We start from the raw sequence: 16,949 nt of genomic DNA, 5'->3' as shown, positions 1-16,949 counted from the left end.
TTCAGGTCATTGATTTTGATGGCAAGTTCCTTTACTCACTGAGGTACCTTGCTAGTCAGAATGAACTACTTTTTCATGCATATGTAAACTGTATTTGATCATATTCCCCACACTGTTCTCTCTTATCACTCTCCACATACTCTGAACCCCTTCTTCCTTACAAGTCACCCTCCTACTTTGATTTAAAAATAAAAGATCAATGAGTTTAATTAGGGCTGCCTGAAAAAGCATGGGTATGAGATTATTTATAGGAGCATTGGCTACAGCACAGAAGAAAATTAACTCCTCTCCCCAGCAGCCACCAACTACCATAGCTCCTGAGGAAGTCAGGGGCTCATGAGCTCTACCCCCATCTATCTTGGAATGCTGATGGGCTCAGTCTTTCATTGATGGGCTTGTGCAGGGAACCTCAGATGCTGTGAGTTCATGAGTGCAATGGCCACTCTTGTCTAGAAAACAGCATTTCACAGTGCTTCTTCTAGTCCTCCAGCGCTTACATTTTTTCCACCCTCTATGTTTCCTGAACCTTAGAAGAAACCATGAAGTGGTCCATTTAGCGCTAAGCACAGAATGAGCTATTTTTTTATTTTTTAAAAAGGTAACTTAGAGGGCAGAATCAAAAGGCCAAGGGGTTGAGGTAGAAATAGGACTCCCAAACAGCAGGACAAGATCTAACCAAGGAATCAAAACAGGTAGGTGACACTAGATGCTTCCCTTTTCCCTTTTTGAAAAGAAGCATCAAGTGGAAAGAGACTCAGTGGTTAAGAGCAGGCTCGGTGGTTAAGAGCACTGGTTACTCTTCCAAAGGTCCTAAGTTCAATTTACAGCACCTGAATGGCAGCTAACAGTTGTCTATAACTGTAGTTTCATGAATTCCAATATTCCCTTCTGGTGTGATGATGTATATGCAGACAAAAGAATCCATATACATAAGTAAGTAAATCTTGGAAAAAAAAAGAAAGAAGCATCAACAGTGATCAGCCTTTACCTAGCAACCTGGGGGGGGGGGAATAGGTTCTTTAGCTTATGCATTTTTATAGCAAGAAATACAGTACTCAAGAAGCTACACAATGAAAGGACTCGTACCCCAAAGCTCTCTTCTCTACATAGACCCAATTGAGATGACAAGATCCTAGAATTCAGGCAGATGTCATTAAGAAAATGAGACCTGAAACTTAGGGGAGAGCTTGAGTATTTTGCATCTAGAAAGGGCAAACAAAGGCTACTTTCAAAGATGGCAATAATAATGTACACGCGCACGCACACACATACACACACACACACACACACACACACACTTCTTATGATGAGATACTGATGCTTCTCTCATTAGGTGGTGATAACTATCAGCCCTTCCCTGAATTTAGTCCTTTATTGTGGTATTAATCAATGAAGTTCAATAGAAAAGACACTGTGCAGGCTGGATATTTGGTTCAATGAAAGAAGGCTTGCTTTGTGTTTTAGTCAGTGTTCTAATGCTGTGAAAAGACATAATGACCATGGCAGCTCTTATAAAAAAAAGCATTCAACTGGGTCCGGCTTACAGTTTCAGAGGTTTAGTCCCTTGTCATCATGGCGGGGAGCATGGCAGTGCACAGGCAGACATGGTGCTGGAAAACTACCTGAGAATTCCACATCCAGACCCTCAGGCAGGAGGAAGAGTGTGTCATAGGGCCTGGCTTGGGCTACTGAAACCTCAAAGCCCTCCCCCAGTGATATACTTCCTTCAACAAGATCACACCTCCTAATAGTATCATTCCCTGAAGACTAAGCATTCAAATATATGAGCCTATGGGGGTCATTCTTATTCAAACCATCATACCTTACATGTGCATGGCCCTGAGTTCTATCCCAAGGACTACAAGGGAGAAACCAAAGACCCTGTGACTGTGACTTCTTAGGCTACAGACATAAAATATCACATATCCCTGTCCTCTTTTTTTTTTTAAATATTTTATTTATTTATTATGTATACAATTGTCTGCATGCCAGCAGAGGGCACCAGATCTCATTCAAGGTGGTTGTGAGCCACCATGTGGTTGCTGGGAATTGAACTCAGGACCTCTGGAAGAACAGTCAGTGCTCTTAACCTCTGAGCCATCTCTCCAGCCCCCCCTGTCCTGCTCTTTTAGGAATCTTACTCTTGGTACCCAGGCATAGCGACATAAAATCATGTGACTTATTCCCCAGCTGGGGTCCTCTGACTGCCAGTACTATCACATCAGAGCATTCTAACCTCTGTTTGGTCACTTTTAACCTTTAAGGTCACCCTACCTGATGCTGTAATAGCATCAAAATTTACCGGATGAGCCCTATGTAATTTGCAATTTGTGAACAAAATAAATGATATACTCTTTTAAACCACTAAGTTTAGGATCATTTATTATACATTAATAAACAGATAGACCATTCCAGTTAGATTCTGAGAGGCATCACAAGTAGCAAGGTGTCTGAGGCTTCAGGTCCTCCTGTGTGGTAGCCTATCATAGTTAGGACAGGCTTTGTAACACTTTACCCTATTACCCTCATATGTGTTTTTAATGTCTAAGAGTGGTTTGCCTGAATGCATGTGCACAATGTGCATGAAAGCTTGATGAGTACAGGAACAGAAGAGGATGTTAGAGCACCTGGAACTGGAGTTACAGATGATTGTGAGGATATTGGAAATTGAATTCAGGTCCTCTGCAAGAACAGCAAGTACTCTCAACAACTGAGCCATCTTTCCAGCCCAGTGTTGCAGAGGACACTTCCTCTTTCTTAGTTTTCCAATGTATAAATCAAGTAGGTGTACGGATGAACTTCAAGCCCTCTTTTCAGCTCTGACTTTCTAAAAATCTATAGAGTGGATGGGAAGAGTGACCAAAGCAGAGAAGGACATTACCAGCAGACTATGCTTCATAAAGGAACCTACCCTCCCTAACAGAGTGACCAACAAATAGGCAGTGCCTTCTATAAGCTCAGGCTTTGGGAACCCAGATGATAGTCAAAGTCCTTGTTCTCAGATATCCAGGTTTCCTATAACCTACAACCAGAGTCAAGGCCACCAAACTCAAGACTGGAAGCTTAACTTCTAGATTGCTATGACCCAGGTGCTATAGTTTCTAGTAGAAAAGCTCAGGTCCTACCACACAAGTGAAATCTGAGAGCAACAAGTAGCCAAACTGACCCCTATCAAAGCTGCTGAATGAGCTCTAACTGGAACACCTCCTTATCTGCAAGTCACCCAGCTGCTTCTGATTCCACCCCAGAAATCAACACCAACACAATGTGACCTCTGCAATTTAGAGGAGCTTTGAGAACCTCCGCCTCCTCCTGCTGAGTTGGGCATCAAACTGTAGACACTAGAGTGGGAATAGCCTGTAGGGTTGTATCTGTCAGGTGATGTGAAGCAGTGTGTTCACTGGTCTCACCCACAAAGAGAAAAGGAAATATATTCCAGAAGGCTAGGACACAGCAAATGGCAAACCTTAAGTTTTCTTCCTAATATAGGTTCCCGCTAAATCAAGCCTGGGCTTCAAAGGGGCAAAAAGGGAATAAACTTGTAGAAAATCTAATTAAAATCTTGGCAATGAAATCCAGGATCTTTGACTCAGACTGGTTGGGGGCAGCATCAGGCACAGCCATAAGCAAGCCAAAGATAAAGCCTTACAAATAAAGATCTGAACAGTAGCACTGGGGTCCCATATGATCATCTCCACTAGTTTCTAATTCCAAGAGTCCTCCCCACCCCTCACCCCTGTCCCAGAGCCAGATACAAATACTTCTTAGTACTACTCTACTGGGTTCTACTGCATTCATGTTTCCCAGAGCAGCCAGGGTGCCAACACCCAGCTTTTTAAGGCACCGCCCCCCGCCCCTTTTCCAATCAAACTTCTACCCACTCAACATGCTCCCCTCATTAAATTCTTAAGCTGTCAATGATAAAAGGGCCCCAACAATTTATTGAAAAGTCAGACTACAATATTCAAATGCTACTGTTAAGCACAGATCCTGGCACCCAAGAAAGCCCCCAGAGTTCATGGACAGTGATTTCCTAAATGAACCAGCAACCTCCTGTTTCACCTAGCCAAAATACACAGACAGTGACTAAGGTGAGGTCCACCATAGAAACTACCAGATTAGTGTCCAAAAACACCTACAGTTCAGGGTGATCTCTGACTGACAGACACAGCTAGCCACAGAGGTCTGTGACTCCAAGCCAAAGCCAGGTTCCCATAAATGGAGGGAGGGAAAGGAGCGGATGTGGGCGGGGAGGAAGTGAAGCCACGGAAGGGAGGCTGAAGAGGTGCTTTTTAAACGTACATCTGAAGTTCAGATATTTACAAACACTGTGCAGCATGTTTGGATGGCAATTGTGCTGGAAAACCAAAAGGAAAAGCAGTTCCTGAAAACATTTAGAAACATGTAGGCGTGTATTCCAAATAGAAACTGGGGAATGTGTCAGCAGTCCTATTTTTGCTTTGCAATATAATGTAAACACTACACATCCAGCACCTCTGAAACCCCAATATGTTGGAAATTAGAAGGAAAAAAAATCAGGGGCAGCGAGATGGCTCAGTGGTTAAGGGCACTTGCTGTTCTTCCAGAGGACCAGAGTTTAGTTCCCAGCACCCACATCTGGAAGCTCACAACCTCCTACAACTCTAGTTCTGTAGGATTCAATGTCCTCTTCTGGCCTCCATGGGTATCCACATGCATGTGTATATCTAACGCAAAGACACACATACACATAAATAAAAAAACAGGGCTGCAGATATGACACAGTGGTTCTGAGCACTGGATGCTTTTGCAGAGGACTGGGATTCAGGACCAGCACTTATGTGGCAGTTCACAACTGTCTATAACTCTAGTTATAGGGTATCTGATGTTCAGGTGTTTGTGTGCAGTAGGCATGCACATGGTACAAATACATATAAGGATAGCACAACACTACACAATCATAGGTGTTTATTTCATTCCTACAGTAGTGACTTTTAAAAAATAGTGGGTCCATGCATAATGGGGCAAGCTTGTAGTTCTAGCACTCAAGATGCTATGGAAGGAGGAATGCACATTCAGTATAATGTTTAGTGCAAAAGTGTGTGGTGTGTTTGGAGGGGTTGGGGGTTGGAGATCAAAACTACAAACCTGTGCATGCACACACTGAGTAAGAGTTTCCATCAATGTGGTTTGAACCCAACAAAGTGGCTCCCAGAGGCAGAATGTCCCAGTCACTTAATGCTTTGGCAGAGTTTTGTTTGGGGACTAGTTCTTAATGGTCTTTCTGTAGACACTCAACTTTTGGCTAAATCCAAAGCACTTCCATTCTTAAGAAGACATGGCCTACCCACCTTACCCACTGTTATCCCACCTCCCTTACCCCTTCTACTTCTCAAATATTTCCCTTCTTTAAACCTAGATACTACATATGAGAGAGAACATTTAGTAATGTTTGTATTTCTTATTATAGATATATTATGTGCCCCAGCTCCATTCATTTTGCTGCAAAGTGCAAAATTTCACTTTTAATGGCTGAATAAAACTCCATTGTGTGTGTATATATATATATATATATATATATATATATATATATATATATATATATATGTATACATACGAAGACATGGCCTACCAAGCCCTGTGTGATTGGCATGGTCCATAAGACTGAACAAGAACCAAGTCTTGCATATACAGTTGGGGAACCTCTGCCTCATTCATACCAGTCACTCACCACATGCTACTACATCTTGGGTCCTATCTAACTAGCCACATCTGGACACCAACTCTGAGTGAACTAAACATCCACCACCACCTCAGTACAAACCTACGGTGCCATATCTCACTGGGCTCAGCCCACACCTTAGGAAACAGTCACAGCTTAGCATTCTCACATCTGTCCCTCCTAGTGACTAAGAGCCTCCCAGCCAAATCTGTCCATCTGAGATCTACAGAAGAGGCTGTGAAAACATCTATGGCTTTATTAAAAGCCTGAAAGTTCTTCCAGAACACCAGCATCCAGCGTTGGCCACGTCTTGAGAAGCACTGGAGAGAGACGCACATTGGTATGCCAGTTCTGGAAGATTTTGTCTCATCTCAGGATGGGAGACGCAAGTGTTCTAGCAGCTTCACACTAGCCCCTGCGCTATGCACCGCCATGCCCCTCATTGAATCCTCACAGCAGCTCTGACGGTCAGGTTCTGTTATCCCTGTGACTTTACAGCTGAGCCAGCAAAGACTTTTGAGAGCACCAGAAAATGTTCCGAGATCTCACTACCTGGCTAAATACTTAGAGCTTAAATTTGAACCCAGTTCTGTAAGATTTCAAATTCTTTCATTTTTTTCTATAGTCTTTATTCTTACCTTTGAAATGGTAAGAAATAAGGTAAAACAGGACAGTGGTTAATAGCAGACGATGACTAAAATTTCCCAAGTTGTTTTCTTTGTGGCCAGTCCTAAGTTGCTACAGAGCCTAGACTTCTGCTTGGAACTTATGCTAATATGTGTAATTGCCTACCGACCACTACCCCAATGTGGTCCATTTCCTCACAGTACAGGCTCGAAGACTTTCCCATCTTCTGTAAGCTTCTTCTTACTGTTCTGCTCATTGAATGCTAGTGCTTCCATAGTACAAAGCAGAGCTTGTTTTAAGGCTCCTAACTGCCATCCTAAATAGAGATTTTTAGAACTAGAAAATGGTGTATGTTAGATAAAACTGCCTGTCAGCAAAAGCTGGGTCCAAACAAGCAAACAGTATGATCAGCAGTCATGATAGTTATTTATACTTTGGCAGAGATCCTACCTGGGTCCCAGGCTATTTGTCAGATTCTTCATGCCATCTCCCAGAAGTACCCCCTACCTACCTGCTCAGAGTCTCCCGAGGGGCCTTAGTGCCTCCGGCTCCATGATTGATGCTGGAGTTCTTGTTGGCAGTCATGGTCATTTCGGCTCTCTGCAAACCCAGAGCCCTGCAAAGAAGACACTCCTGTAAACCAAGCTTCCAAAGGGGTCCATCAAAGCCACAAGGTTCCTCACCCCTAGCCTCTGTGAGTTAGCAGATAATTGTTACCTCACAGAAAATGATTTCTATTTTTTATTTCCCATCATCCCTCATTGCAGTCATAATTTTTGCTGTATTTTCCTACTTCTTGTCGTATTATTCATTCGTTACTCATGGATAAAACTGAAATATTTCGTTTTCTTTAAAAAAAAGTTAGCTTTTTTTCTAAGCAATAAACCATTCATTCATTCATTCAAAAAGTGTTTGCTGAGAAATTCTGCCCAAAGAAAATGGTGATCCAGCAAAGAATAAATTCTGTCCTCATGAACTTGCATCCCACGGGTAGCACAGATAAGAATCACATAGGTGTCCTCTGCTGAATATTAAGTGTACATTATTATATTAGGCAATTATAAGTAATTTGAATTCTGGGTGAAGAAAGGAAAATGAAGAGGGTATGGTATCTGATATGTTCATGAGAGGCCATTCTGATAATGTGCCATCTAAAAGACATCATACAATTAGGGGCTAGAAGTAATAATCATGTTTTCCTAACATTCACTAAAATAAAATATACATGAGATATTTAAATATTAATTAAGTAAAAAAATATATCCTAGGACTAGAGAGATGGATGGTTCAGTGGTTAAGAGCCCCAGTTGTTATTACAGAGGATTTCAGGTTCAGTTCCCAGCACCCACAAGGAGGCTCACAATTGTCAGTAACTCCAATTCCAGGGGGTCCAATGCCTTCTACCAGGCACACAAGCGGTATATGGGCAAAACACCCATACACACGAAAAAAAATATCCATCTGTGTATCATACACAGCTTTAATACATTTCCAACAGTAAAATGAGCCTCCATCTAGGGATTACTTTTTGGCAAATAATGAAATGGGAGAAAAAAAATTAAAACTTAAGGATATATCCAGATTGGAAAGGTAAAACTATAATTATTTTGCAGATGGAGTATGTAGAAAATTCTAAGGACTCCACACAAAACTCATTAAATTAGTAAGTGCAGTTTTGATCTTGAATGTCCCTCTGAAAGGCCATGTGTTGAAAGTTGAGTCGCCAGCCTGTGGTGCTACTGGGAGGTGGTCAAATCTTTGGAAGTGGAGCCCAGGAGAAGTAGGACACTGTGTTTCTTTCCCAGACATCATGAAGTGAACAGGTCTGTACCACATGTTCCTACTATAATATATTGTACTGCCATAGGCCCAAAGTGACCATGCACTACAACTCCTGAAACCATGTGCCAAAGTAAAGCTTTCTTCCTTATGAATGGATTGTTTCAGGTATTCTGTCAAAGTAATACTTAATATAGTAAGTTCAAGATGGTTTGCAGGATACAAAATCAGCATTTTAATCTTTGCTGCTTATATTACATTATGTATTTTGTGTGCATGTACATGTGTGGGAATTAGTATGTGCCATGGTTTGTGTGGAGGTCAGAGGGTAACTTCCAGGGAGTTCTCCTCTTCCACTCTGTGGGCACCAGGGATCCAACTCAGTTTGTCAGACTTGGTAACAGGTACCTTACTTGCTGAGTCATTTACCAGCCCCCCAAATCATACTTAAAACCTATATTTTGGCCCAGAAAAATATTTTAGCAGGTAGAGGCTTGACACCAAGCCTGGAAACTTAAGTTTGATCCCCAGGATACACATAGTGAATGGAGAGAATTGACTCCACAATACCAATGAAAGATTCCTTGAGAGAAATACTACAGCTGCTTTTGCTGGCAAGATGGCTCATTGGGTAAGGGTGCTTATCACCAAGCCTAATGAACTGAATTCTATCTGTGGGACCCACATGGTAGAAGGAGACAATCAGCTTCCAAAGTTTGTTCTCTGACCATATATGATCCTTGGTGCACCCACCCACATCCCCACACACAAACAACCAATTAATGTAATAAAAAAATGAACAACAACAAAAATAAAACCAAGTGAGCCTTACTTCCATTCTTTATAAAGCAGAGAAAAATACTGTTGAAAGAAAATAACTTTGTAAACTTTGGTGTCTAATGTAACACTAGGGATGACAGTGATGACATGATGCACTTTGGCTCTGGTTGAGATACTCTCTACTGGCAGCCCAGTGTCCCATTAAGTGCTTTGCATATAGTTCTGTGCAAATAGGAGAAGAGGCAGCTCCAAAAGCTCTGTCAGGCCAGCTCTCCGCCTCCTCGGGGAGCTCAGCAGTGAAGGAAATCAACTGACCACATATCTGCTTTTGAGTGCCCATGACTGTGACTGCAATGGTCACAGTAACTATCACTACTCATAAACAGAATTCTCAACATGCTCCGCTTCTTCCTGGGTAGGCCTTTAGGAAAGGGGCAGATGTGTAGAAAGACTAGAAACTAAATTATATTTAAAAATACAATAAAAGATGCTGCTTCTTTCCCTGATGGATCTCTATTGTTGGGAGCTCTGGAATGCTATTCTGTAGTTGTAACATGAACAGAGAACAAAGGAGTGAGGAGGAAAAATAAAGCTAACTGATATTTTGATAGAATAAGAAAGAAAAAATAATCCTGGGATGATGTAACAAACAGAGGAGCAGGCCCAATTTCTCCAAAACACTTTTGTTTTTTTTTTTTTTTTTTGGTTTTACGAGACAGGGTTTCTCTGTTTTGTTTTGGAGGCTATCGGTCCAGCCCGGCCTCGAACTCACAGAGATCCGCCTGCCTCTGCCTCCCGAGTGCTGGGATTAAAGGCGTGCGCCACCACTGCCCGGCTCCAAAACACTTTTTTTGAAAGCTATGTTTTCTTATCTCGTGTGCGTGTGTGTGTGTGTGTGTGTGTGTGTGTGTGTTTGTACTGGAGTGGGATGCATGTGCCATGAGTACATGCAGAGGGTGGAGGACAACTTGTAGAGTCTATTCTTACTTTCTGCCATGTGGATTCATGGAATCAAACAAGTCATAGTACTTGGCAGAAAGCACCTTAACCACTGACCCATCTTGCTGGCTCTCCTCTATACTGTTAGCTGAATACCTTAGCTAATTGGGTTAAGGAGAAAAGACACTTAGTGAAAATGCCCAACAGAAGCAAGCAAGATGGGAAGCTGGTTTGCTGTCACAAGGGTCCATCCATAAATGGCAAAACCTGGGCAGAAACAACATATTTGGAAAAGGAAATTCTTCAATTAGTGTCTACCACCAATACGCAGTTTCTCAAAAACCTAGTTCCAATAAACTTTAGACAACTATATGAAGAGTTAGAAGTCAGAGAAATAGCACAGTACAGTATCACTGAATTTCCCAGGTACATCAGAAACAGTGGGAATACACTGGACACAATCAGATCACTGCACCCAACCCTGCCCATCAACTGTTGGTTGTGTAACCTTGCTCAAGTGAGTTCCAGAGGCTGGCTTTCTCAATAAACAGCAATAATAACAGAATGCCCTTTCCCTAAACACAAAGATTCTTAATAAAAGGCTTTTCTTATGGATCATGCTTCTCCCAGTTCCTGAGCCTGAGTCATTTTTCACATTGCCTAGCATTGACATGCAGTTCATTCTAGCTGTACCAGGTGATGTGCAAACACCCACAGTATAAAAATGGTAAGATGTCCTGCCTTGGCAGAGCTGTCAAGGGAGAAAAGTTGGTAAAAACTGGACATTGGAAAAGCCTCTGTGCTGGGCAAGTTTTATGTCAACTTGACTCACTCTAGAGTCATTTTGGAAGAGGGTACCTCAACTGAGAAAATGCCCCTATCAGATTGGCCTGTGGGCAAACCTGTGGTGCATTTTCTTGATTGATGATTCATGTGGGAGGGCCCAGCTCACTATGGGCAGTACCATCTCTAGGCTGGTGGCCATGGGTACTGTAAGAATGTAGGCTGAAGAAGCCATAGAAACACGGCAGTAAGCAGCACTCTTCTATGGCCTCTGCATCTGCTCCTGCCTCCAGGTTCCTGCCCTGTTTGAGTTCCTTCCCACTGCCTGATTAAACTGTGATATACAAGTAGAAGCAAAATAAGCCCTTTCCTCCCCAAGTTGCTTTTGGTCATGGTGTCACTGCAACAGAAACCCTAAATAAAACTCATAAGCTTTAATTTGTTTGTTACTTACAGGAACAATCTAAAGAAAAAATAAGGTGTACTTACATGCTGCAAGATTCCTTCTACAATTATAATAGCTAAAACTGTAAGTATTTCACATATATGAAACCATTTAATACTTTGGACAACCTTGTGAAGTAGGTACTACTATTATTATTATTTATACTTTATAGAGGATACCAAGATACAGGGAACAGCTGGAAAGTGGAAGTCAGGAATTGAGGCCTAAGTGACCCATACCATTTTGCCTTCATGGATCTTCTAATTCAATTCTTACCATTCTATGAGATAAGAGTAATATGGCCTTATATTTCCAATTAGGAAATTTATCCCCAGGGTAATTGACTCCCCGAAATTACTAGATATCTCTGATTTTACTGTCTACTTTCTTTAAGATTGCTGAGGGGCTTATTTAATGCAGAGTCAGTCCTAGGTTCCATCTCCACTACCAAAATGGGAATCTGTAGGGGTGGGACCAGGAAATTGCATTTCTAGTAAGTATTTTAGGCTAGTCTCATATACCTTACATGTGACAATCTGTGTCCTACAAGATGAGGTCTCAGAAAGGTCTGATGTCACTACTCACTTTTTCCAAGAGTTTGCTCAGCTGTGAGCAAATAGAAGATGAACATTTGTTCCCTACTCCAGAACCCATAGTTTTTTCAACCCTGAACAAAACCCCTGGCCCTCAGCAAAGTACATAACTGGATCTCATGCAAGTCCTAGTCACACCCCATCCAACAGTTTCCTCAGCTAACAACTAACTGTACTTCTTGTACTTCAAAACAATATTTTCTGCCATCCACCCTAGAAGTTAGACATTTCTTTTCTTGCTTTGTCCCCACTTCCAAACTCCTGGGAAAAGGAGCTTATACTGGAAGACATAAACTCATGGTCTACAAGAGTAAAGTAAAGCTAAGTCTCATCCAGACTTCCCTTAATTTTTAAATAACCAAAATTAGTTGTCAAACATTTAAGAAGCTGAGTGTCAATAAAAATTGAGGTTCTAACTTCTCTTGAAAATTAGAAAATCTGCCAAAACAATTGACATTTATGTGTAACAGTAGTTGGCCAGAGTTGAGTGAAAGTGGCCCATTTAAACTTTTCCATCTCAGTACTGACACCCCTAGCCCTCTGTCTCTACCAGGCTAGTTTCCCAACCAGCAGGTGAGTGTACAGCTCTGGGCCTGTAACTCAGCAGGGAGCACTAGGAAGCTGGGCCATAATAGCACAACCACACAAAACTTCTTAGATGGTGGGCATGAGTAGTGCAGAAGGAGAAGTGTGTCCCAGTGTATGGTACAGCCTCTTGGCTGTTTGAAATCTCCAGACCTTATGGAAGGCTCCTGGTTTTGCTCAGTTTAGTCTTCAAAAGGTAATACAATCAAACCCAGTCCACAATCTAAGAGGGATCTCAAAAGTTCAAGAGGGAGTCAGTGAGATGGCTTAGCCGGTAACTGTACTTGCTACTCAAGCCTGATGACCTGAGTTTAACGCCCGGAACCCACAAAAAGGTGGAAGGAGAAAACTAATTCCTGAAAGTGTCATCTGACTTCCACACACAAGCCATTATACAGAAACACTCTCATTCACACACACAAATAATACCTGCACATGCACACTAAGCATAATAAATGGTAATAATAATAGTAATAATGATGATGATGATGTTAATCTCTGAAGGGAGATCTTTCTCAGGGACACTTAGCCTCTGAGAAGGAACAAAAAACCCTGAGTTCCCCCCAATGTGCCCTTGGTATCTTCCTGCAGTCATAATTTTGCATGCAGCATCACTTGCAGAACCCTGAGAATGGTAAGGAAAAGAGATGAGCATGTGAGGGGAAGTTTCCCCTCCTGATGGTGTTAGAATGGCTACTGAGTGGTGCACGCCTTTAATCTCAGCACTCAGCACTCAGGAGGCAGAGGCAGGCGGATCTCTATGAATTCAAGGCCAGCCCAGTCTACAGAGCTAGTTCCAGGACAGCTAGGTCCATTACACAGAGAAACCCTGTCTCAAAACCAAACAAACAAAAAACCAACCAACCAACCAAACAAACAAACAAAAAAACCCCAGCAACTGAGAGGAAACAGAAATTGCCCATCATTCTTCTGTTAATTAGGAAGTAGTCAAGACAGCTAACAAAGTTGGGAGCTGGCTCAGTGGGTAAAACGCTTGCTGCACAAGCATGTGGACCTGATTTTTGAGCCCAGCACATAGACACACACCTGTAATACAATGCCCTGGAGGCAGACAGAGAGGAGGATCCCTGGGGCTTGCTGGCCAGCCAGTCTAGCCAATCGTCAAGCTCTAGGTTCAGTGAGGGACCCTGACTCGTAAAAATAAGATGGAGAGCTATTGAGGAAAACACTCAACTTTGACCTCTGGCCACAATGTTTACTACATATACTTATGTGCATACACACAAAATAAAATTTAAAAAGACATCTAACAAAGTAAGCCCCTAAAAAAATGGGAAAGTTCTACTAATACCTCCATTTCTACAATCCGCTTGTGTGAAGGTTAGCTTAAGAAGCAGCCCAAAGGGACAGAAAAGATGACAAAGGAACATGAGCTTTCATGTGTGGTGTAAGAACTTGGTTACAGCTAGGAACTCAAACCAACAAAACCGCAAGACAGTCACCAGACAACGCGCAGCTAAGATCTGACCCCGACCCAACTGCCTGCTCATTATGTCTACAAAACACCTACTCTGACCCTCTGTACCCACTTGCCCACTACGTCCTCATCCACAGATCCTGTCCAGAGATAGAGGGACAGTCCAGCAGCTTCCCAAGGAGGGTCTCAGCTTTTGCATTTTCCCGACGAGTCATAGCAATTAACACTGGAACTCCTCTTGGAAGAAGCTTAACAGCAGCTGAACTAGGATGAGTCTTCGCATCATGGGACTTCACCCCCATCCGTGCACTTCAGTGTCTTCTGGATCCTCACATACTCAGTCATTCAGGGAGCAAGGAAGATCCCTGCTAAATTTCCTGTGGAAAAGCTCTCCTACTCCTAGGAAGAGGCTATGCATGTCCTTCCCTGTATTCTTTCCCAGTCAGCCCCCTTCCTGGGTCTCAGAAAGTTAAAGAGGATCCTAGAAAGAAACTTGTAGCTTGAAAAATCCCTTTGGCCTTTTGTTGGAGCCTAAATCTTCAGCTCTGCCTCCACCTGCCACATCTACATAAGGAAAGATCAACATTAGACTTGGCTGTGCTGTGCCTAGAAATGAGCAAGGGAAACCGGGAGTGGGTGGGTGTACTGGGATGAATGGGAGGGAACAAAACATCTAAAAAAGGGCACCAGGAAGGACTTCTCAGAACTGAAATAATCCCTTCCAAACCAAAAGACCCCTTTCTCCTTTTCTATCCACATACCTTGTACTTTGCATCTCTTCCAAAGTACAAAGAGTCCATCAAGGTAGAAAGGACCCTGGGTTTGTTGGTCAGGAGGCTAAAGGATTGCCAGGGTTTTTTTAAAAACAGGACTCAAAGAGGCTGAAAAACCAGCCACAGGGAAAAAATGATTTTGATGTTCTTATTGTTGAAAACAAACAGAAGAGCTCTGTAAAGTCCACTTGCTACTCCTGCACTGTTTTCCCAGCTTCCTCCTCAAGGGAAGCTCTTTACATTTAGACTTTCAATCCCCTTTTCTGCCAGATGGCCCTTTTTTCACTGGAATACAGATTCTGTAGATTTTAAGCTGAAGTTTAAACACTTCCCGAAAACCTGAATTGGGGTGAGTGATCATGAGGCAATTCTAGGCCAAAAGAAATCTATTTCGTGCCAAGATAGTCTCAAAATCCTCCGTACAGCTGTTGCTGCCAATCTGGACACTCAACCTCTCAGCTAGCAGCTTTGCCTAGCACTGGCAAGACAACTGCCCACACTGTCTAGTGACTTGTCACCACTCTGGAAAAGAAAACAGAATGGAGGCTTGTACTGCAAGCCCTGCTCTGACAGACTAACCACTGCCTTCCCTCACTTGGGCAAGAAGAATGGAGCAGGTCCAAAATCAAGACAGTGATGCAGAGGTCACTCTCCTAATCTAAGTCAGGGTCTTTCCCAGGGCAGCCACATCAGACTACAGAGAATGCCATTCCCTGTGTTCCATTCCAGGAATACTGATGCCTTGAAGCTTTTTATTCAAGCAAGTCCTTCTCTCTCTCTGGCATGTTGTCTCTCCCCATTCTTTCTTAAATACCCAGGCCAGATGTCAGCCCCCCCCCCCCCCGGAGTCTTTCCTGCTTCCTAAGTCTTGACCTCATACTCACCCTTCCCATGTTCTCCCATCTAGTTGAGCTTAAGCTGACTGATGGCAAGAGGCCTCCTCTGCCTTGGAAAAGCATACCTCCTGTAACCTGCACCATCTCAGAAGAGGACAAGAAAATAGCAAGGGCTCAAGGGACTAGAAAAGTCTGGGTACCTCTATAGGGCTAGGGCTAGGGCTAGGACTAAAGCTAAGGCTAAGGCTAAGGCTAGCAGCACAAGCAAAAGGCCCAACATATGCAGTGAGAAAATGAATACTAGTGAGTTACCATCTCTAAAGAACAGAGGAAGGACATGCTGCGAGGGTTGAGCTTTTCCCTTCTGACACCTTAGTGCCTGTCTTCATTTCTTCAGATGACTTCCTTTCTCTTGATAAGCTACCTTTACCACAGTTATTCCACCAACATGAATGTAGATGGTTAAAAAAACAAAAAACAAACAAACCACATAAAACAAAAACAACAGCAAAAAAACAAAAAAGAATAATTTTCAAACTGCAGGTTCTATATAGATCATTAAAGCTCAACTTTAACTTAGATTTGGGTGAACACCTTTTGTTCCTCAAATCTGAAAGGCAGAAGAAGAAAGGACACTGGTGTGGCCATGGCCTGCTGGTTCTATTCATGTATTTTATCTCATTTCATCTCTGTAACACTGTAAGGTTAGCTTTTTCTTTTTTCTGTTTTAGAGTCCAAGTAACTAGGGTTCAAGGAGGCTAATTTCCCTTGAATTTTATTGTAATGGTAGAACCAGAGTCTGGAAAGGTGGGAAGCAGGCTCTCTAATAGGCAGTAGAGCATGTAGGCAAGAAACCACCGTCCACCACTTCATGTATATCCCTGAAGCCAAGCTCTCTCTAGGTACTGACAACAAACCTAATACCTGCTGGCCCTTGAGTTCCTAGTGTTATGACAATGTTTTTATTTAACCTATCTATTTTAGAAGGCTTTCAATCAACACAAAAATCAATGAGAAGTATTTATCATTTGTCCTAGTCTAGGAGCAAAACAGTTTACAAACACAGATTCTAGTCATAACAGGCCTCTCCCTTATGGTGAGGTCCTTATAGGACTAAAAAAGCATATAAAAGGAGTCTGTCCACCCATCTTCCCAACATCTTAAGGCAAGTGCCACTCAGTAGCTGCAAGTCTGTGGTTCTCAAACTGTATGCCAAGGTACCCCAGAACAACCTGGCAAACTCAGGAGTACCGCAACATATCATAAATTTGGAGGAGAAAAGAAATCCTCAACATCTGTTAGGCACCACAGAAGTTAAGTTTGAATGTCAGACTACACTACATTCTTTTAAATGATGTCATGTCTTTGTATAGCTGGTTTTCAACAGCTGCTATGATAAAAAGCAAGAACCACGTGGAGAGCAGCATGGAACAGGGAATGTGGGTGGCAATGCTGAATCCAGGGTACCACACAGCATCCAGCAGATCCCCTTAATAAGAAATTGTGGTTATTTAAAAATGAAATAAAAATATTTTTCCTTTCAATTTACGTAGGTTTTCCCCCCCAGACAGCTACTCACTTTGCTAGGATAAATATATAGTAATACAAAACTGTTTAAACCTAAATACTTAATAAATGAAACTTTGCTAGTTCTTTGGGCCTATGGGTAC

General features: G+C 42.4%; 1 protein-coding gene across 5 annotated transcripts in view; it reads right to left on the bottom strand.

Moving 5' to 3' along the window:
• Positions 1 to 16,949, bottom strand: part of Dennd2b (DENN domain containing 2B) — a 154,456-nt gene that overhangs the window by 45,515 nt on the left and 91,992 nt on the right. For all 5 annotated transcript variants that reach the window (XM_040756604.1, XM_040756608.1, XM_040756601.1 and 2 more), the window contains one exon: positions 6,840 to 6,944. In XM_040756604.1, the coding sequence (XP_040612538.1) occupies positions 6,840 to 6,919 (80 nt within the window). In that variant the 5' untranslated portion in view covers positions 6,920 to 6,944. Of the gene's footprint in view, positions 1 to 6,839; positions 6,945 to 16,949 lie in introns of those variants that run through there.

This window comes from Mesocricetus auratus, unplaced genomic scaffold, assembly GCF_017639785.1.
Source record: "Mesocricetus auratus isolate SY011 unplaced genomic scaffold, BCM_Maur_2.0 Super-Scaffold_4256, whole genome shotgun sequence".
Lineage (NCBI taxonomy): Eukaryota > Metazoa > Chordata > Mammalia > Rodentia > Cricetidae > Mesocricetus > Mesocricetus auratus.
This window is presented reverse-complemented; position numbering and strand designations above follow the sequence as displayed.